The sequence below is a fragment of the Pinus tabuliformis genome, chromosome 5_1 (assembly GCF_031772625.1).
Source record: "Pinus tabuliformis cultivar Carrire ecotype Pingquan chromosome 5_1, CPIR1, whole genome shotgun sequence".
Lineage (NCBI taxonomy): Eukaryota > Viridiplantae > Streptophyta > Pinopsida > Pinales > Pinaceae > Pinus > Pinus tabuliformis.
Genome location: NC_142305.1, coordinates 540,608,279 through 540,631,962, shown reverse-complemented (window position 1 = coordinate 540,631,962; position 23,684 = coordinate 540,608,279). Strand labels below are relative to the sequence as shown.

Genomic DNA, 23,684 nt, shown 5'->3' with positions numbered 1-23,684 from the left:
AGCTTAAGTTCTACCCATCATAAAAAGTCAATACAATATATTAATAATTTTTCCTTAAATTTTATATACTTAAAAGATACCACCCTTTCCATCTTCTCTCATATTTCTCTCCCACTTTCTTAAGCTTGATCAAGTATTTTACTCTTTTTTAAAATCGCACAACAATTTTAACAGTACAAAACCCCAAACCATGAATGTGTGATTTATGTTTCATAACAACTTGAAAAAAGCAAAACCCGATTACTTCCCTTTAGCAAATAATTTGTTATGTTCAATAAGAAATACTCCGAACGTTAAATCATTTTACGATTTTTTTTCAATTTCTCGTCTGCTGGAGCCTGTATATATGTCCGTAAAACCGAGGCCAATGCAAACAGGGTACTGAATGCCTGCTGGTATTTGAAGGGGAGCGGAAGGGGTTGAACCATAAGCATTCTCCGGTCACCTTTCACCATGACAACTCTGTTCAAGGTATGCTCACTTATATTTCGTCTTAATTTATGCTCCTTTGACGGAATACCCAGTCATCAAGGCATCCTTGATAGCGTTTTCAGTTTATTACCGCTCACTGTGTGCAACTTGTCATCGTTATATTGAATTCAAGTTTCTTACTCAGTTTTGCACTGCCATTAATCTCAAACCCTAGATAATATCACAGCAAAGCAAAAGAAATGCGAAGGGACGCAGCCTTAATTCCCCGTGATTTTTCTTGCAGCCCCAGAACTTTGAATGCCTGAAAATTTGGACTCTGTTTTTGCCAGCGTTTCATTTGGGTCTAATTCTCTGCAAAAAATCGTCTAAAACTCCCCAGAGATATCGTCCAATGTCTGTCTAAACTCTTCAGCAACATCAATCTTGCCCTCAGAGAGAAAAATACAGTCGAAAGGAGTTCAAAATATGGTAAAAAAACATCGCTTCGCGGCTTTAAAATTGCCGAGGAAAAGCCCTAGGAGTATCAACGTCGGGAATCCCGAGTCTGCTGAAAACTCGGTGATTACTCCTGAGTTAGAAGAGTCTGACCTGAGTTTCAGCAAAAGAGGAAGCGAGTCAGTGTCTGGAGTACTCCCGAGTTATTCTAGAGTCGTGAGAGAGAGAGATTAAATGTTTGAGTTGTTTTCGGGATTTGTTATGTGCTAAACAGTTCATTTGTCTTCCTATGATTTGCAAAATATTTTGCATAGTCGATCTTGCTATGAACTCTGATTAAACATGGTTACCAGACCCGGCTCGGTGAAAACACTAGGCGAGCCAAAAGAGTAAGAGTTCGACTCAACTGAGAAAAAACTTGACTAATAGAAAATATAAAAAATACACAATTTTTGATAATTTCTTTTGTTAATAGGAAAATTTCATCTCGAGAGCCTATACACGCAATATATTTAGATATCTCCAGTTGGCGAGTGCAGACAAAATCAGGAAAACAGAGCAGAAATTGAGCCAAAAAAGCTCACATTTTGGGTTATATAAAGAGGGGGTTGAGTTTTTCTGACGCGTCCATGATTCAAACTCGTTTATTGTTTATCTGTTAACGACCTCCTGAGTACTTGCACTCGTTCATGGCCAGTGAAACTTGTTGCTAGGTTGAATAATTGGTGGGGTGAGCAGAGTTTTACCCATGAATCCAGGTCAAACCTGGCCGGTCTGGCAACACTCTGACTGCAAACCTAACTGCGATAGTTTTACGCCCTTTGAGGAATCTGCATATTTCTTTGCAAACGTTTGTTTTAACTTTCCTTTTTGAGTTTAAATTGGGTGTTCTCGCCTTTTTACCTCTTTCAAGTTGTATGTCAGGCACATCCTGTTCCGAACCAAAGTAGGGCATACAATGATTTTGTGCTGATGCAGCATTTTCTTACACTTTTTTTCAATTTCGGCTTGTTGTCAGTCTCTGGGTTGAAGTTTATCAAATATGTTTGGGATTTATTCCTCATTGTTTCTTTACTAGCAGTTATATACGCTTCAAGTTATGTACACGTGGGGAATTGGTGTAGAGTTGGAAGGCAGCCCAGAAGTGAACCAATCTATTGGCCGAGATTGTGACTTCTCTTTTCCACTTGGTCAACCCCTCTGGACAGCTTCCTTAGTTTTTATCCAAACTCCTTCACAAAATATGACCAATAGGTTGTCTTTCCATTGTTGCATTTGCCTCTCAGATCTTTACTTTCCATGTTCCATAGATTCAGCATTGGTCTGGTATTTGTTGTTTCTATTTGCTTACCTTTCTTTCATGCTCTCTTACATAGAGTTATTTGGGTGATTATTTATTGTTAGCGGATGCATCTTTTTTAATCTAAACAACTCTTCATTTTCTCCCATGTATTATATCTGTTATTCATCATGCTCAAAATAAACCCTTTTCTCCAGTTTGTACCATTATAGAGGAGATGAGAATCCACATATAATGTCTTTATTTTGCTTTTAAAGCGATTCTCTTTTGACATTAGACTATGTTGTAAAACTTTTGCACTAAGCAAGTTCATTTATCAGCTTGACCTTTTCATGTGCGTTGGGAGCAAATGCACTGTGTAAGGTACCCAACCCCCTTAAACCTAGTTAGGGTTGTGGGGCATCCAGACCCAACTTCCAAGGTTACTTTATGGAGATGGGGCTATAAAATTTACTCCTCCAACCTCTTCAAAACTCATTTATGATATCATCATTGCTTCGTACTCGCCAATAGCTTTCCAACAATATAAATTTTGTCTAAAACCAAGCTTCAGGCACAAAGTTATGCCTATTTGAAGATTGACCTCCTAATGCCATGTGGCCTATATACCTCTTCAACATGGCGGACATGTTGCATTGCTTGCCCACATGTTGCCATGGTATAGGGATCTTTGATACATGGCAATCTCGCCATGTCACCTAGGATGTGGCATTGTGCTTCGAGCTTGGCAATTTCAGGAGGAAACCCCAATGGTTTCGATTTATTCTCACAACACTTGAAATAACGATATCATGACCTTTCCATTACCACTGTCAAATAATGGGAGGACACTTCTTCGGGAATTGACAGGGTTTTCAGGTCTGTTAGTATTGGGGTGTTAGCCTGATAAGGAGGATTCAACCTCTTGGTAACTCAACACCCTTGACACTTGGTCCCTTAAATTGACGATTCTCTATCTTTCGTTAAGCGATGAACAATGCGGGTTTTGTCTGTATTGGCACTTTGCCTGGTCGATGCATATACATTATGTTGATCGCTTATTGCGCTCACTCTTGATCAAATAATTGGTAAACATCAGACGAAAGGTTTTTTGTCAACTAATGGACATGTTGGGTTTGTCTATATTAGGTATTTATGATGGGTGTCATTTTGCGACTTCCTCAACACTCGATACCCGATATCGTGGGGCTAAGCCCTCATCTGGTTTAGCTCCTAATGGCTTTGTGACTAGGGGCTAGGGCCATGAACCCCAAATTTCCATAAGTCATGCCACTTCATCGAGTTCTCCTTTTGATCGCTAACAGATGGCAAGGGACGAACCTATCTTTGTCACTTGATAGACATGTCCTAATGTGTTGGAATTTGGATTTTGCAGTATATTTGTTTCGTTGAACTCCTAGTATCGTTGAGTGCAATACTTCGATCCTGATGGCTCAATAGCCCCTTCTCTTGCTGGCTTTTGGTCATAGCTCTTGACAACCATATGACTAGGGGCCAAGCAAAAGATTTCTAATCCCTGAAACTTCAGACTTCAATTGTACAACCTCATATCAAGAGGGGGTCAATCCTCAAAACTTTGTAATTTCCAATAGAGAATTGAGGACTGTGATAATCGTCTGAGTCCAAATTTCAATAGGGTGGTAATTTATCCAGAAGGCTCCTAAAGACTAAGAAGTCTTCAATGACCTTTAGGGGCACTTTTGAATGCTGCCTTTTGTTGAAAATGTAGCTATGGAAGGTCGTCTGGCTTATGCCTTAGCCGGTGAAGATGACGAATTAGTCTTTCTCTAGCATGGATGCGAGTTCATGAGATAGACTTCAATTACGATGAGTTAATTTCCTATTTACTGGAATGATCATTGAGTTTGCATGCTAGTGTTGGAGCCTTCTTCAGTTAGACTACAGGATAAGGTGGTAGTAACAAGTTGAGTTAAACGAGTTAAGACTCTAGTGTTGATTGGAGAGATAATGAGTTGAGTTCTCAGTTAGCTTGCAATCACAACTAGAGAAAATCAAGGAGGAACTCGAGCTAGTTAACTAGGACTTGCTCGAGTTAACTAGCAAATGAAACTCGTGACACTAGTGTGAACTGCTAATTCAACTAGGCCTCTTGCATGCTTGATTTCTATCTATAAAGGGAAGGATGAAGGCACAAGATGGATCAATTCTTTGTGTGTGGAGTGCGCATAATTGAGGAGCAATTGAGCGCAAGGATTTAGGAGTTTGTTCGCAAGGAAATAGGGGCTCAAGTGTGCCAGGAAAATAGGATCCCAAGTGCGCAAGGAAATAGGGCCAAGTGCACAAGGAAACAAGAGTCCAAGTGCGCAAGGAAATAAGAGTACAAGTGTGCAAGGATTGTGGAGCGGGGATTAGGGATTCTCAGGGCAGGTCGAGACTATCTTCAACAGTGATCAAGAAGGGCTGAGATCAGGAGCTGAGAATAGTGAGGAGACGCTTAGTGCTTTCTCAAAGATAGATTGCTGACTATAGTAGCAACGTGAATTGTAATAGTTCCAATTGCTCAAAGAACAATCAATAAAATACCACAACAAAGAAAGCAGGTTTTCCCTTTTGGGTTTCTTGGGTAAAATAAACATGTCAATTTTGTGTGCATGTGTTTTTATCTCTGGCGTTTTTCCACTGCTTATAGATTGTTAAGAAACTTTGTATCAAAAGTAAATTTGGTTTCAGTTTTCAATTGCCTTGTTTTCAGTAATTCATCTAAGTAGTTGCAGAGTTTCAAGGAAAATTGACACCTTCAACTAGGCATCTTCACCAAGAAAAGAAAAGATGACCAATTGTCAAATTTCATAACTTCTCCTAGTTGAAGGAAATTCTTCTCATTCTTTTAAGGCTGTAACTTCACCCTTCAAACTTCTAGCATTCACAAAACGAAGAGGCTAGTATCCTGACTTATATCCTGAAGGGACAAGTTCCCTTCAAACAGAGAAGGACCTTCAAGTCCTCTCACTTCCAATAGGACACTATTAATTTTAGATAACAATGGTATGTTCTATGCTTTGCACGATTACTTCATTGTCCTTTTAGCATCCCAATGACAATTTCCAATTTAGTTTCCAATAACAATCACTTTAACCATAAATTACATTGACAATAACTGTAGATAGAACATGAACAATAAAATGCAGAAGACAAGCCAAGGCAAGAACCCCAGATTTGGTGAATGCCAAGGAAAAACCCCCAAGATGGGGAAAACCCTTTGATAAATTCTTCTTATTATAAATATCAAATGTTCAACAAAGAGAGAGAGTACAATAAAGTCAAAATTGACTTGCCAGATGATGATCAAAGCAGCGCTGTCAAATCTGAAATTTTCCTGCAGCAGTTAACAACCCTAACTAGAAAGTCAATGCTGGTCAAAGCAGCAACAAACCATCAACAATGCAACTCGGTCATACCCAGTCAAACTCGACTTTCTTAGGTGGTCAAAGTCAACCCAAAACAATCATTAAAACAAGGGTCAAACTTGGTCAACTTGAAGTCAACCCTGCGGTCAAACAAGCCTGTTGTCAATGCATGTCCAACAATCTAGAAAATCTCGGTTTCTGTACCAATCAATGCGGCATGGTCAAATAGAGTCAAATCCTCCAAAATCGCAATCAAACTTGGTCAAACAGTGCTTGGTCAAACCTTGATTCAGTCTTGGAATTCGGCCTCTGAAATTCATCCTCTTTTCCAACCACACATGTGAGATGAAGAGCTGCCCAATAAGTTGTACAAACCAATCAGATGAGGAGAGAGAAGAAGAAGATGAGTTGATGAGGTGCTAAATGAGGTTGGAGGTCTCTCTTATTTATACAAGTCGTTGGGGGTTCAAATGACATGTCCATTGGGCTTCATGAGCCTACAGGATGATGTGGCTGACCTTGACAATTTGCACATGTGTGGGCTTGACCTCAAAAACATATTTCCTCTTGTCCAAATTTGATGGTATTTAGGTCGATTTTGGTCCTCTTGAAAAGAGGAATTCAATGCAATAATCATCTCCATTAAATGATCTGTCCAAAGTGGAATTTGGCCCTAGTTGCCAATTTTAACACTCCCTCTCAACTAGGGAGAATTCCACCTGCCAATCCATCCATCATCATGCCATCCGGTGATCATGTTCCATCTTTGCATCTCGTCTCTACTCTGCTGAACACTAATATAGATAATGAAGAAGAATTGATTGAGAGTGAGTCACAAGACCTTACCACTCTCCATTGACAAAAATCAGTCCACATAACTAGGGGTAGAACCAAGTTGTTGAACACCATGCATCCTAGACATACGGAGTACGACAGTACATGATGTGTCCATCTGTAGTGCTATTGTCCGTATCCTCTTTTCCCAACTCATTGGCCAAATGAGAGGTACTTCCCAAGAGTTCCAAACTACATGGGTAGGATGTACGCTGGGGCATCCCTAGGAGAAGGTGAACCACTCATCTTGCTCGTATGCCATAGGAGAAGGTGAACCATTCATCCTATGCATATATCATTGTAGGGCAAGGTGAACCACTCACCCTACATGTGTCATCAATCGTAGGGGAAGGTGAACAACTCACCTTATGCATATGTCAACCATTATGGGTATCACAGGAGAAGGTGAACCACTCACCCTATGGTTGCTCATAGCTCCAAGAAGTACCCCAAGCCCCTAGGAGCTCCCAGAGCTCAATGTCCAACTCAAGCGGGACCCTCATGGGAGGGTCCTTCCACGACTCCAAGTCTCTCTCGGAAGGTTAAGAATTTGACCTTCCCCAAGGGATTCGTGAGGATGTCAACAACCTGCTCATCAATCTTGATGTGTTGGAGCCTTATTGCTCCCTGTTGTACCATATCCCGGATAAAGTGGTACTTGATGTCAATATGCTTGGAGCAGTCGTGGAACACGAGATTCTCTGAAAGGTGAATCCCACTTTGGTTGTCGCAATAGATCACGGTGGTATCCAACACATGCTCAAATAACTCACTGAAGAGCTTCCTCAACCAAACAACTTCACAACAGGCCATACTAGCAGCAATATATTTGGCCTTGGTGGTGCTTAGAGCAACCGATTTCTGCTTCCTGCTCATCCATGATATTGAAGCTGATCCCAATGAGAAGCAAAATCTTGACGTGCTCTTTCTATCCATCACACTGCCAGCCCAGTCAACATTAGAATATACATGTAGCCTTAAATTCCCTACAGAGTATCTTAGTCCATAGTTGATTGTGCCACAGAGATATCTCAAGAGATTCTTAGCAGTAATCCAACATATGTGATGAAGCTTAACCATAAATTGACTCAAAGTATTCACAACAAAGCATATATCTGGTTGGGAGTTTACTAAGAACATCAGGCCCCCCACAAGTTGTCGATACTCGGAAGGGTTTGCCAATTCGGGCCCAACAACACTTCCACATAGCTTCTTGAAGTTGAGTTCCATTGGAGTAGACACAGACTTGCAATCCACCATCCCACATCTCTCTAGCAACTGCACAATGTATTTTCCTTAAGAAAGTAAAATCTCGCCTGGCTTTTTCTAGCCTTCCAGGCCTAGGAAGTAATGCATCAGACCTGGGTCCTTCATCTCGAACTCGAAAGTCAACTCCCTCGTGCATTGATAAATGAGAGGGTCTGCACCTGTTAGGAAGAGATCATCAACATAAAGGACCAAAATAAGAGGCATGTCTATGTTGCACGAAACTTCTAGGAACCAGTGTTTCGGGCTGTACCCGTACCTGAAACTTCGAAACTTGGCCGAAACTCGACTTAAACTCGACCATCATGTAATCATCTATGAGAGTTAATATAGAATTGGTTTTCCTTCTAAATTGTCATATGGCTCTTATTCCCTTTTTACTTGCAAGATAATGTGTTATTCACTTATATATATATATATATGACGTTTTAGTTGGCGTTTCGGCTGACATTTCCATTTTTGGGAGGTGACGTTTCTAAATGTACCCGCTTTGGAAACTCCGAAATGTTTTGGCGTTTTGTGCAACTTAGAGGCATGTCCTTTTCAACCTTGAAGTATAGATTAGGATCAACATAGCTCCTCGTAAATCGCAACTTCACAAGATAACTGTCAATTTTCTCATACCAAGCCCTAGGGGCTTGCTTCAAGTCACAAAGAGCTTTTTCAACCTGCATACATGCGTCCTTCGATCTTGTACTTTGAACCCCTTTGGTTGTTCCAAGTAGACTTTCTCCTTAGGCGAGCCATGCAAGAAAGCAGTCTGATGTCCATTTGATGTAGGCTCCATCCTTGGTTGGTAGCGAGAGTCATAATAGATTGGATAGTGGTATATTCGGCAACTGGTGCAAATATCTCATCATGGTCCACTCCTTCCTTTTGAGAGAAACCACGAGCAATGATCCTGGCCTTATATTTTTCAGCACTCCCATCAACTCCATGTTTAATTTTGTAAAGCCATTTTGAGGTGACCACAAACTTGTCCTTGGGTGGGTCTAGGCACCACGTCCCAGAGATCATTCGTCATGATAGATTCATATTCCTCATTCATCGCATCCTTCCATACTATTGAAGAAAGTGTAACTAGGTTTGGTCTTCATAATGACACATTCCAATGTAAATGATGTAAATTGTATCTAGCAAAATATTTTGTGAATTTGAGTCATGGATTTCATGCTCAAAAATGTATTTGTTTTAGTAGCTCTGATTATGAGCTCTAGGCTAGGTGATAGGTTTGTGTCATTGATGTAAATGTTTACACTTGAAAATGTACAAGTATGACTCCAAGATCAAGGGCAAAATCATGTGACAAGACTCCTTCAAGATCAAGAACAAAAGGCTAACAATTGACTCCTCCAAACGAATATAAAAGAAGCAATGTATTTTCGGCATAAATATATATTTATATATGAGTGTTCATGTCGGCTTTATATCATGTTCAAGTCGGCTTAAAGGTATGGCATGTCGGCTTAATGAACAACCCTCATACACTATAAATATTGGCCTCTCCTCATCTATTCGGACATACCATCACAACACTTGAATTGGGTCTCTCTCCTATGCGAAGACGTCTGTCAAAAGGTGCGAAGAAAGGATCATCTCAAGGAGCCACGGGACCATAAGTAGAAGGTCTGTTCTACTGTCTATAATTGTAGAGATTCTGTGCGAGGCTAGGGAATCACTATATGTGCTCTCATCATCAAGGAAATAGTTTGTTTTTGGGTCTATTTGGAGGACAAATTTGCTTGGAGAGCAGAGACATCAGAACGAAGTGTTTGGAGGGCTAGAAGAGCCATAACCCTATCACACGTGCGAAGGAACAGATCACGGTTAGGGCTGTGTTACAGTCCTAGGTTATCCTAATGCTAGGCCTAAAGTGTTTGGATATTTGACTAGAAGGAAGCTCCAATCATAGCGAGGCAAGAGGAAGGCTACAAGAGCAAATAGCTCACTCCCACGTGAGAAGACAATGACATTTTCAGGACTGCGGCTAGGGTTTCTGAGCAGTCCAGCAGATCACATTGTTTCAAGGCAAGCGTTGAGGAGATCCACTAGGCTAGTGGACCATCTTGAGCAAGGGAAGCTTGGAGGAGGAAGAGGAAGGAAGAAGGAAGCCAGATCATCCATTCTTGGTAGCAGATTTGATCCATGTTGCAGCAAATCAGAGGACAACAGTAAGAGAAGATTCTAGCCTTGATCTTGGAGTCACTTGGTCAAAGGGTCTTTGTATTGGTCTTGGAAATTTTGTCAAAGTGAAGAAACTATAAGAAGAATTACCGTGGGTTTTCCTCTCAGGTTTGGAGAGGTTTTGCCCTGGCTGCTGCCTATATCTTGTGTTATTGTTCTTTTATGTATTATGAATGGTAGCTGGTTGATGAAGTTAATGATCACTAACATATAAAAGATCTTATTTGAATTGTCTAAAGAATGAAATTACTTCACAAGCAATTATCAAGATAGAGAAATCATTAACAACTCAAGCCATTTAGATTTCTCAACACATACTTGGTGTTTTACAACTTCTTCAAATGTGCATGGTTAAGCTTGAACGATAGTACTCATAGCAGCCAAATATCCTTGGTACTTGTTCGGCTTCTTACTTTCACAAAATGTCCCTCTTGGAGCAATATGTCTTTCAGAATCTTCGAGAGTACCTTTGAGCCATAGTGGTCTTTTCCTAGAGGTAGAGGGATCACTAGGAGGTGGATCAATAGGATCCATCAGACCATCAACATCAGGCATAGGCTCATCTGTTGGAGGTTCATCCTGTTTTTCCGCAGCATCATCATCGTCCTTCCTTGGAATAGGGAGATCTCTGGCTTTCCCAAGGGCAATGTCTTCATCAAAAGTAACATCACGACTTACTTCAACATCTCTTTGATGAGGCACATAGATTCTATATGCCTTTGAATTTTCACTGTAGCCAACGAATATACCTTTCTTCCTAGAAGCTTTCAACTTATTCCTTTTCCCTTTAGCCACATGAAAATACACAAGACAACTAAATATTCTAAAATGAGAAACATCAAGTTTCTTACTAGTGAAGACTTCCTTGGGTGTCTTGAAATCCAATGCTTGATGCGAGCTCCTATTTTGAACATATACGACAGTGTTGGCAACTTCTCCCCATAAGAACTTCGGTAGACCTTGATCATAGATCATGGCACGGGTGGCTTCCATGATTGTTCAATTTTTTTCTTCCAAAAATGCCATTCTGCTCAAGATTGTATGGAACAATTGTCTCCCTCTTAATGCCAACCTCTTTGCAAAAGTCATTGAATTCATTTGATTCATATTTGGTTCCATTGTTGGTCCTCAATATCTTGATCTTCTTCCCTGTTTGATTTTCCACCAATGCTTTGAAAGAACGAAACCATTTGAACACTTCATCCTTCCTCTTCAAGAAATAGATCCATGTTTTGCGAGAGTAGTCATCCACAAAGATTGCAAAGTATCCTCCCAACGATGTTACGGGCAATATACCAGACAGGTCAGAATGGACCAATTGAAGAATATTGATTGTCTTGCTTTCACTAGAAGGGAATGGTCCCTTTGTATGTTTCCTAGCTGCACAACCCTGACAAACACCTTCATGGTTCATATTAAACTCGGGCATACCTGTGACCATCTTCCTTACCCCAGGTAAAGCTTTGTAATGTAGGTGGGCAAATCTTTGGTGTCATAATTCACATTGAAGAGAAGTATCACTCGCCAAAGCTCCCAAAAGACTTCCTCCAACTTGATAGAGGCCATGTTAAAATTGGCAACTAGGGCCAATTTCCATTTTGGACAGCTCATTTTATGGAGATGATGATTGCATTGAATTCCTCTTTTTGAGAGGACCAAAATCGACCTAAAGATCATTAAATTTGGTGAAGGAGAAATGTGTTTCTGAGTTAAATCCCTCACCTGTGCAAATTGACAAGGTCGGCTTAAGGTAAAATATTCAAGTGGAACCCCTCTTCTTCTCCTATAAAAGGAGGAGTCCTCCAACCTTATTTCACACATCCAAACAGGGCATTTCATCTATTGTAATACTTCTAAGGCAGCCACAACTTGGAGAAGTTAGAAGGACGAGTTGTTTGGGTTTATTTGCCTTCCACAGGTCCGAGTTAGGAGCAGACAACTAGCCGCAGGGTTAAGGGCAGTTCTGGGTGATGGTTTGGCATGATCCTTGGGTGAGGATCTCTCCAACAACATGGCACATTCTTTGTGTGGAGCCACAGGTGGGCCGCAGGCCTATTTGACTTGGAATTGGAGGGTCGAGAGGCAATTTTGAGCTACAGAATAGGCCATAGACCTATTCCCCTTGCTCAGGTAGACAAATGACATGATGGAGGGATAATTACTAGCCTAAGATGGTAGCGAAGAGAAGCAAATATGTTTGGAGGCAAAACCACTGTGATTGAGGAGGTCTGGAAGTGGAGAAAAGAAGACTGTAGTAGGCTGATGGCAAACCCTAACCAGTGATCAGAATATCAGAGAAGAAGACACCATTTCTTGGAGAATGCAAAGATTGCCAGAATTGCAGATTGATTGGGCCATCTTCTTGTCTAAGGGCTAAGTTATTAGGTCGTCAATGGCAAGTCATTTCTATTGTACTCTCTCTTTGCTGAACATTTGATATTAATAATAAGAAGAATTGATAAAGGGTTTTTCCCATCTTGGGGTTTTTCCCTGGCTTGTCTTCTGCATTTACGTTTAATGTTCTTTCATCAGTACTGTCATGATTAATGTGATTGCTAATGGATTAATGAAATTGATAAGGGGCTAATGATCTAATGAAGTAACTAACCTAAGCAAAGAACATGTTAATTCAAAATTAAGAGACCATCAACCCTAAATCCAAGAGTAAATGCATCTTTAGGGTTTATTTGCCAAATACGTACCTTTCCATCAATGAACACTATCTTGAAGCCTTTATCTTCCATCGCAAAAATAGATACCAGGTTCTTCTTCAAATCAGGCACATAAAATACTTCTTGTAGATGAATTGTTTGACCTTGATTCAAGTGAAGAGTGATAGTACCTATCCCTTTCACGATGTAAGCATTATCTCCAAGTATGATCTTCAAATTAGTCTTCCTTTCAACCAAATTTGAGAGGGTCTCCTTGTACTTAGTGAAGTGCCTTGAGGCGCCACTATCAGTCAACCAATGATCCAAAGTATCTGGAGGAGAGGCAGTTGATAGAGCGGAACTAAGATAAAACTCATCTTGTTTTTCTTCAACATTACTTTCATCATACCTAGCGTTTCTTGTCCTTTTGGGAGGTTGACCATTTCCATTTCGAGTAGCGGGAGCATTCCTCTTTTTTTTGTTTTGAACTTGTTGTTCCTTTGTTTGTGATTGACTTTGAAATTATTGTGGTTGTTGTTGTCGATCCTTTGGAGAATTCTTGTTGTGAGGATGCTCTATAGCATAGTGGCCGAACCTGTTGCAATTGTAGCACCTTCATTTTCTTCTTTCTTTAAATCCTTTCTTGGATCCTTGACCTTGTCTCCTCGGACCACCATTATTCTTCCTTTTTGCATGAGCGGAGAAGGCAGTAGGCTCATTTCCATTTGAGGGCTTGTCTCTCTCTATCATCCTAGCACTCCTCTTGAGTGCATCTAGCCAATAACTCATCGGAACTAGGTATCCTGTCATTGTTGAGAATGGTGGTGACAAATACATTCCAAGGTCTCGAAAGACCTCCAAGTGCAATGAGAGTGAGCTCCCTGTCAGCAATAACTTCTCCAATAGATAGTAGGTCATTCTTGATTTGAGTTATTCTCATGAAGTAGGATTGGATAGACTGCCCTTTATCCATTTTGATATCCTTCAAATTGCTTTTGATAAAGAGGATTTGATTTGCATTGTTTACTTTGAATATCCAAACCAACTTATCATATATCTCCTTAGAAGTTCCCAAATTAGAAATATAGGCAACCAAATGCTTTTGAATAGAGTCAATCAAAATTTTCTTTGCTTTGACCTCACCTTTTCTATACTTCGTCTTAGCAGCAGCCGGTGCATTTGAAGGAGGCTCCACCACTTTTCCCTGCACATAGTCCAATACTTCATGCTCCTCTAAAGTCATCTTCCATGCATGATAGTCAGATTTGTCATTGAGCTTATCCTCAGACTTGAAGTAAGATATAGAAGCCATTGAGACTTGTCCAATAGTCTTGTCCAACAAATTGCTCTTAGTGATTGATTTTCTCTCTTGCTTGGCTGTTGTCTTCACTTGGGTTCTGATACCATGTTAATTTTAGATAACAATAGTGTGTTCTACGCTTTGCACAATTATTTCAATGTCCTTCTAGCAGCCCAATGACAATTTCCAATTTAGTTTCCAATAGCAATCACATTAACCATAAATTACATTGACAGTAACTATAGAGAGAACATGAACAATAAAATGCAAAAGACAAGCCAAGACAAGAGAACACCAGATTTGGCGAATGCTAGGGAAAGACCCTTTGATCAATTCTTCTTATTATAAATTTCAAATGTTCAGCAGAGAGAGAGAGTACAATAAAGTCAAAATTGACTTGCCAAATGATGATCAAAACAGCCCTGTCAAATCTGAAAATTTCCTGCCGCAATCAACAGCCCTAACCAGAAAGTCAACGCTGGTCAAAGCAGCTGCAAACCATCCACAATGCAGCTCGGTCATACCAGTCAAATTCGGCCTTCTTAGGTGGTCAAAGTCAGCCCAAAACAGTCATTAAAACAGTGGTCAAACTTGGTCAACATGAAGACAACCCTGCAGTCAAACAGGCCTGCAGTTAATGCAGGTCAAACAGCCAAGAAAATCTCGGTTTCTGTGCCAATCAATGTGGCCTGGTCAAACAGAGTCAAACCCTCCAAAATCACAGTCAAACTTTTTCAAACAATCCCTGGTCAACGCTGTTCAAACCCTGCTTCAGTCCTGAAATTCAGCCTCTGAAATTCGTCCTCTTTTCCAGCCACACGTGTGAGATGAAGAACTGTCCAATAAGCTGTACGAACCAATCAGATGAGGAGAGAGAAGAAGAAGATGAGTTGATGAGGTGCCAAATGAGGTTGGAGGTCTCTCTTATTTATACAAGTCGTTGGGGGTTCAAAAGACATGTCCATTGGGCTTCATGAGCCTACATGATGATGTGGCCGACCTTGACAATTTGCACATGTGTAGGCTTGACCTCAAAAACATATTTCCCCTTGTCCAAATTTGATGATCTTTAGGTCGATTTTGGTCCTCTCAAAAAGAGGAATTCAATGCAATAATCATCTCCATCAAATGAGCTGTCTAAAGTGGAATTTGGCCCTAGTTGCCAGTTTTAACAGACACAGCCACTGCGATTCCATCCCTTAATTGGTCTGAGTAAGGCTAACCATTCTAACAGAAAAACAAGAATAGCCTCAGGCCCAAGTTAGCTTATGCATCACACATGTACATCATACATTTCATACCCTTTATGGGCAACATGTCCCAAAGTGTACCTTCAGAGCCCATACACAGAATTCATTCACATGAGAAAATAACAGCTAGTGACCAAGCACAATACGCATTTTCCCGTTTCATCATTGCTATATACATCAGAGATTACCTCTGCATACAACATTTATTCATCAAGAGAGTAATAACCAAAACTAAACACAATTATACAATACTTCCAACTCTTCTTTCACACATATTCCATAAACCATCTCAACCACTTGGAGCTCATCAATCAATGCAAATACAGTAAATCAGCGTAACAATATTTGAAATACATTGAACAACAATATCATTTCATTTTCAAAGAACAGTTACATTTATTTGGTTCTCTTAAACTTGTTGGAAACTGATGAGGGGAGAGCCACTCTCCACCCAACCTTAGGCTTAGCTACATTGCAGTCCATCTTGCAGCTGGCCACCCCTAAGCCATATCTGATGCCTGAAAGAAAGCTTCACCGAAGGACCCAAGGTTACTCAAGGTTACAAATCAGGTAGAAAACATGAAGGCTATTCTCCTTCATATACAGGATTCAGGAATTGCACATCAAATTCTGAGTTAAGGCCTCTTGACATAGCAAAATATGGCCAGTCAGGGCCTGCACAGCACCAAAGGGAGCCCTTCATTGATCTAGCAGTCCCTCAGCGCTTCCCTTCTCCAGTGCCTTACGTGCCTTAAACAAACAAAGCATTTATAATTCCCTCTAGGCCTCTGAACCTCAGGTTTAAGGTTCCTTACTCTTTCCTTCTCCAATTCAGTTTAGAACTCACTTCCACACTATGTGGCTGTGACTCAGAAGGCTTCCAGTCACCTCCTCCTTAGAGTCATGTCGTTTGCACACAAATGTGGCTTGATTCTGTTTGCCCAAATCAGAGGACGCTGGTTGTCTCTGGTATGCAATTTCTCTTAGTTCTCACTCTTGTTCTGTCTGCGCTGTTCCTTGCTTGCATCTGCCTCCCCACAGGCGTTGTTCCCGGCCTCAGAGTTCGGGGTCCTGCCTTGGGTTGTGGGTCAACTCTTGGAATGCTCTGGAGTGGCATGTAATGCGTACTCTGGGGCAATTCAGTACCTTCTCTCCCATTCGTTCATAACTAGTTGGTAGTCCAACTACCAGATCAGGAAAAAAAAGTATTTAGGAGCTATCTCAGTCCCTTACAGCTTTCTTTTCAGTGAAGCTTCTTTCCCAGGCATTAGGATCTGTGTAGACCGTCCTCTCCTACAGTTTCAGCAATATATATATATATATATATATATATATATGAAATGAATGTTTACAACATGATAAAATCTGACATAATATCCATGCTGGTAATCCAGCATTGACAGTCTTAATTACATTTACAAAATCTGGGCATTCAATAGTGACCTTAGGCACTGGCATTTAGTTGTATTTGCCAAGGCACTTGTGCAGGGTGCAGGAATGTCAAGCTCTTAAAATCTATGCCAGCCAGATTTTAAATTTATTCCATGCATGGATACATGGTACACTCGTGTTTCGTTCATTTTGGTTTGCTTTTCTTACTAATTGTAGTGTTGTCCAACAAAAATACATTAAATTGTCTGCTTCAGTACATTGCATATGCCTAAAACTTCATGGGGCATGTAAAGAAGCAAGTTTATGTTGGTTTTATAGACACCTTTGCTGTTTTCAGAGTGAGATTTAGTCATTGTCATTCTTTTACATTTTCCCCATAATTGAGAATTCATCTGTTTTCAATATATTTGTCAAATTTTGTGTGTGTGTGTGTGTGTTTGGTTATTTCTAGTTTCCTATTCCTTTTGAAATAGTATCTGTATTTTTGTATATCATTAAATCAGATTTTTTAATCTTACTAAATTATCCACCTTTTGGTAGGACCCAACCCTGATTTCAGCATATAGAGATCGAAGATTTAATGGAACGCAAGAGGAATTTGATCAGGCACTGCGCACTTCTGTTACTGTTTATGTGGGGAATCTGTCATTTTACACAACTGAAGAGCAAGTCTATGAACTCTTCTCTCGTGCTGGAGAAGTAAAAAAATTAATAATGGGTTTAGATAAAAATACAAAAACTCCATGTGGTTTTTGCTTTGTTATGTAAGTTATTTGCCTCAGACATTGCACCCTTCAATGGTCTCTTCTGTGAGCTTGATTTGTTTATATGCTATGTGAGGATCATGTTACCATTGCTAAGCAAATTATGCTTTTGCTATAGATGCATTTGATGCTTAATTTTGACTAGATACCATGCTAGAAATGAAAATGATGCCATGTATCTTGTCTTTTGTATGAATACTCAATTTTACTACATAATTAGAGAATTTGAAGAGAAGGAAGTTTGGGTTTGGCCAAGAAATTTTAGAAATCTTGGTCAATAAGTTTAAACAATATTTATAATAACAGAATGGATTTAGTGCAGACTTCAATTGGGAGAAATTTCATATGAAGATTAGCTTATGATACAGGGACCCGTGACCATCTGCATGGTTGAATTACATGTGGCATCCCTAAAGGTGGTTGTGATGTGTTCATATTTGTCTCTGATTATAAACTACATATTACTATAAGAGGAGCGACATTATGGAAAGGAAAATTATATGCCCCTTGTTAAAAGTTTCTTGGAACAAGATAAAGCACCAAACTCAGCAATTAACAACAATGATATATATATATATTATTAATAATTGAATGATGAATTACAGAGTGAGAGGCCCTGGCTTAAATACAGCCTTGGGTGCCTCTTGGTGAATGGGCATGATCTTTGATCATGCCCTTTGCCTATTAAACTAATAATTACAAATAACTAATTTTTATATAACATTGCCTTCCTCCCAAAAAAATGCTTTGTCCTCAAAGCATATGTAATGACGAATGTTGTTGACGAAATGCTTCAGTCTCCAAAGAAGCTTCTTCTTCTGGTAAGTCCTTCCACTTTATATGTTCTTCAATAGTTCAACAAAGAGAGAGATAGTATGTTTACAACTGAAGTCAACACTTTGACTTATCTGGATAAGAGCATAGATCATCTCTAAGAAGATGATACATGAGATCAGTTGAAGACATGTTGCTTCAACTGATTCTCCATGGTGACTCCTTCACCAATCGTTGTGCTGCATTTTGTCATCATGTTGCACCTCACCGCGCTGCACCATGCTGCACCCATCATCACTATGTTGCATCTCATCACGCTTCATTAATCATGACTATACCCATCACTGTACTGCATTATGTGCCATTGCTACATCATGTTGCCATCCTAACCTATGTGTTGGCTGCACCTTGCTTGTTTGTTGTCCCTTGCTTGCTTGTTGTCCTTAGCATGCTTGTTGTTGCATGCTAGTTGTCCCTTGCATGTTAGCTGTAACATTGCATGCTTGGTGTATTTGCTGCTAAGTACCATACAGTTGTCCCAATGTTAGTTAATTGTCCCTTGCATGCTGCTCTCCTTCGGAGACAGATGCTCTGGCAGTTCCTGGTAGTTCCGGCTTTTCCGACAGTTCTGGCTTTTCCGACAGTTCTGGCTTTTCCGACAGTTCCGACTTTTCCGGTTTTTCTGGCAATTCCGGCTTTTTCAGCTTTCCGACAGTTCCGGCTTTTTCGGCTCTTCCAACAATTTTGGCAGTTTTGGTTTTTCCGGCAATTCCGGCAGTTCCGGCTTTTCCAACTCTTCCGGTAGTTCCAATAGTTCCAGCTTTTCCGACAGTTCCGGCTTTTTCGACAATTCCAACTTTTCTGGCTCTTCCGACAGTTCCGGCTTTTTCGACAATTCCAACTTTTCTGGCTCTTCCGACAGTTTCGGCTCTTTCGGCTCTTCCGGCAGTTCCGACTCTTCCGACAGTTCCCGCTTTTCCGGTAGTTCTGGTAGTTCCGACTTTTCGGCTTTTCCGACTATTCCGACAGTTTCGGCTTTTCCGGCAGTTCCGGTAGTTCTGGCTCTTCCGACAGTTCTGACTTTTCCGACAGTTCCGGCGTTTCCGACAATTCCGGCTTTCTCCCCTCTGGATTAGGGCAACGTTATCCCTTAGGATCTCTCCTCCCACTAAAACCCAAAGACAAGTAGAGAGAGGAAGAGATCCCAAGTGTGTGATGAAAAAGTGTCCAAATGAGGAGAATGCTCCTTGTATTTATATGCAAAACGTTGAGGTTGAATAGACATGACTATTGGGCTTCTGAGTCTACATAAGTTGCTGGCCGACTTTGACAATTTTTCCATAATCAAAATCCCATGAGCCCCAGACTGCATGGGTAGGATGCTTCGACAGGAGAACGAATCACCCTGTCAGTGGATGCCACAAAGAACGAATCATCCTGGCCCACAGGAGAACGAATCATCCTGTTCCACAGTGGCCACAGAGAACGAATCATCTTGGCCCACAGGAGAACGAATCATCCTGTCCACAGTCGCCACGGAGAACGAATCATCCTGGCCCACAGGAGAACGAATCATCCTGTTCCACAATCGCCACGGAGAACGAATCATCCTGGCCCACAGGAGAACGAATCATCCTATCCACAGTCGCCACGGAGAACGAATCATCCTGGCCCACAGGAGAACGAATCATCCTGTTCCACAGTCGCCACGGAGAACGAATCATCCTGTCCACAGTCGCCACAGAGAATGAATCATCCTGGCCCACAGGAGAACGAATCATCCTGTTCCACAATCGCCACGGAGAATGAATCATCCTGGCCCACAGGAAAACGAATCATCCTATCCACAGTTGCCATGGGAGAACTAATCATCCCGGCCCACAGGAGAACTAATCATCATGTCCATAGCGCACTACCAGGGGAAGGTGAGTCGCCCTCTGGTCCTATGTTGCTCCAGTAAGTACCCCAAGCCCCCCAGAGCTCCCAGAGCTCAATGCATGCAACATGCAGGACCCTTATAAGAAGGTCTCTCAATGACTCCAAGTAGTTCGGGAAAGTCACAGATTTGACCTTTCCTAGGGGCTTTGACAAAATGTCTGCGACCTGTACATCAGTCTCAATGCAATGGAGCCTCCTCGCTCATCGACTTACCATATCACAAATAAGGCAGTATCTGATGTCTATTTGCCGGAGCAATCATCAAATACGAGATTCCTCAATAATCGAATCCCACCTCTGGTTGTCACAGAGAATCACAGTGGTATTCATCATGTGTACAAACAGCTCACTTAAGAGCTTCTGCAACCATGCAGCGTCACACGAGATCATACTCGTACCTATGTATTCGGTCTCGACAGTGCTTATAGCAACCAACTTCTGCTTCCTTCTCATCCATGATATTGAAGCAAAATCCAAAGAGAATTAAGAAGTGCTCTAGTGATCCTCCACATTGCCTGCCCACTCAGTATTCGAATAATCATGTAGTTTCATATTTCCGGCAGTGTATCTCAATCCATGAGAGATTGTGTCCTGAAGATATCTCAGAAGATTCTTGGCACCAATCCAGTGAGGCTCAACCAAATATGAGCTCACCATGCTAACTGCAAAACATATGTCTAGACGGAAGTTCACCAAGAACATCAACGCGAATGAGTTTATGAAACTCAGAGGCATTTCCCAAATCTGGTCCGACATCACTACCATATAACTTTTGAAAGTTAAGATCCTTGAGGTAGTCACAGGCTTGCAGTTTATCATTCCACATTCGAAATCCAACTCCCTCTTACTTCTGCAAATGAGAGGGTTTGCACCTGTCAGAAATAGGTTGTCCTCATCAAGTGTCGGTATGAGAGGTCTATCATACACAACCTTCGGGAAATGTTTTGGATCGGTTTCACTCCTAGTGAATCTCAGCTTCATCAGACAGCTATCAATCCTCTCATACTATGCCCGGGGTGTTTTGCTTCAAGCCATAGAGGGCTTTCTTCCACCTGTATACATGAGATTCCCGATCATGAATCTCAAACCCCTCGGGTTGTTCGAAACCTGTGGACCTGCAACCTGAGGGGAATGGTCCCCTCGTAAGATTTTCCTTCGGTACATCTCAGACATGTACTTTCATGCTCTTTTTGAATTCAGGGATCCCTGTCACCATCTGACTCATAGACCTTCTGTGCTATGTGTCAATGGACATGGTCCCCAGTGGACTTCCTGCAACTTGATACAACCTTGAACACAAAAACATCTTTGAAAATTCTATTTTCAAACACGTACCTTTCCATCGATGAGTGCCACCCTGAAACCTTTGACTTCCATTGCTGAAATGGACGCCAGGTTCTTCTTGTGATCAGGTACATAAAAGAGATTCTGTAACTGAATTGAGTTACCCTCATTCAATTGAGGGATAACATTCCCTAAACCCTTTCCGGGATAGGTGGCATCGACTCCAAGTATAATCCCACGATTGTTTCCATCTCTACCAAATTAAAGGGTGCACCCATCTATCCGATGAAGTGCCTTGAAGCACTAAAATCAATAAGCCAGATTCCCAAAGAATCTGAAGGAGAGGACCAATACAAGATAACGCTTCCTTATCTTTTTAAAAACAACATTTGATTCTTCATACTTGGGGTTCCTTGATTTTTTTGAAGAGTCGACCATTTCCTTGATGACCTGCATTACCTGTCATTCCTTTGATCATTTAAGATGTGCCTGGAATGATTGTTATCTTCATCGAGAGATGTGTCTCTGCCATTTGGACACTCCTTCGCATAATGGCCGAACTTATTGCAACTAAGGCATCCACCTTTCCTTCCACCCTTAGATCCGAACTTCCCAATGAAGTGATCTTTAGGTAGGCCATCAGAAACTTCCGTTGTGCCATTCTGATAATATTCTCTGCTTCGACTTCACCCTCGGTGAATTTGAAGAGGGATGAGGAATCCACTAATCCTTTTGTCCTTTCCCAACTGTCTTCGGTGATTGCTCTTTCACTCTTGCTTGGGCATTGTCTTCACCTTAGCTCTGATACCATGTTAATTTTAGGTATGTTCTATGCTAGAGCAATTTATTTCAATTTTCACAGTTAGCTCAATATCTTTTCCAGATTAGCAATCACATCAGCATTAAAGTAAACTGCAGATAGAACATAAATATAAATCGCAGAAGACAAGCCAAGACAAGAGGACACAAGATGTGGCGCTAGCCAGGGACAAACCCCAATGTGGGGAAACCCTTGATCAATTCTTCTTATATGTTCTTCAATAGTTCAGCAGAGAGAGAGAGAGAGATAGTACGTTTACAACAGAAGTCAATACTTTGACTTATCTAGATAATAGCATAGATCATCTCTAAGAAGATGATACATGAGATCAGTTGAAGACATGTTGCTTCAACTGATTCTCCAAGGTGACTCCTTCACCTATCATTGTGTTGCATTTCGTCATCATGCTGCACCTCATCGCGCTGCACCATGCTACACCCATCATCACTATGCCGCATCTCATCACGCTTCATTAATCATGACTGTACCCATCATTGTACTGCATTATGTGCCATTGCTGCATGCACCATGTTGTCATCCTGACCTATGTGTTGGTTGCACCTTGCTTGCTTGTTGTCCCTTGCTTGCTTGTTGTCCCTAGCATGTTAGTTGTCCTTAGCATGCTTGTTGTTGCATGTTAGTTGTCCCTTGCATGCTAGCTGTAACATTGCATGCTTGGTGTATTTGCTGCTAAGTACCATACAATTGTCCCAATGTTAGTTAGTTGTCCCTTGCATGCTGCTCTCCTTTGGAGACAGATGCTCTCGCTGTTCCGGCAATTCCTGGCAGTTTCGGTGGTTCCAGATTTTTCGGCTTTTCCAGCAGTTCAGGCTTTTCCGGCAGTTCCGGCTTTTTTGACGTTTCCGATAGTTTCGGCTTTTCCGGTTTTTCCGGCAATTCCGGCTTTTCCGACTTTTTCGGCTCTTCTGGCAGTTCTGGCTCTTCCGACTTTTTCGGCTCTTCTGGCAGTTCTGGCTCTTTCGACAGTTCCAACTTTTCCCGTAGTTCCGGCAGTTTCGGCTCTTCTGGTAGTTCCGGCTTTTCCAGCAGTTCCGGCTTTTCCGACAGTTCCGGCGTTTTCGACAGTTCCGGCGTTTTCGGATTTTCCGATAGTTCCGACTTTTCCGGCTCTTCCGGTAGTTCTCGTAGTTCCGACTCTTCCGGCATTTCCGGTTTTTCCGGCAGTTCTGACTTTTCCGGCTTTTCGGGCTCTTTTGACACTTACGTCTTTTCCGACAGTTCTGGCTTTTCCGACAGTTCCGGCTTTTCCGACAGTTCTAGCTTTTCCGGCAGTTTTGGCTTTTCCAGCAGTTTCGACTCTTCCGGCAGTTCCGATAGTTTTGACTTTTCCAACAGTTCTGGCTTTCTGCCCTCTGGATCACGGCAACGTTATCCCTTAGGATCTCTCCTCCTACTAAAACCCAAAGACAAGTAGAGAGAGGAAGAGATCCCAAGTGTGTGATGATGAAGTGTCCAAATGAGGAGAATGATCCTTGTATTTATATGCAAAACGTTGAGGCTGAATAGACATGACTGTTGGGCTTCTAAGCCTACATAAGTTGCTGTTCGACTTTGAAATTTTTTCCATAATCAAAATAAATTCATATCTCCATAAATACTTATCGGAATCGGATGATCTTTTAGATCAATCCTACACCTCTCCATGAGAGGAATCTAGGAAAAATATCAGTA

The 23,684-nt window shown here is 41.2% G+C and overlaps 1 protein-coding gene across 2 annotated transcripts in view; it reads left to right on the top strand.

Annotated features, from left to right (window-relative positions):
* The first annotated feature begins 227 nt into the window (after positions 1 to 227).
* Positions 228 to 23,684, top strand: part of CBP20 (CAP-binding protein 20) — a 171,142-nt gene continuing 147,685 nt past the window's right edge. The window contains exons 1-2 of one of the 2 annotated variants that reach the window (XM_089432422.1): positions 228 to 471; positions 16,953 to 17,077. In XM_089432422.1, the coding sequence (XP_089288548.1) occupies positions 454 to 471; positions 16,953 to 17,077 (143 nt within the window). In that variant the 5' untranslated portion in view covers positions 228 to 453. Of the gene's footprint in view, positions 472 to 16,952; positions 17,177 to 23,684 lie in introns of both variants that reach the window. The other variant, XM_089432421.1, reaches the window with a different exon arrangement.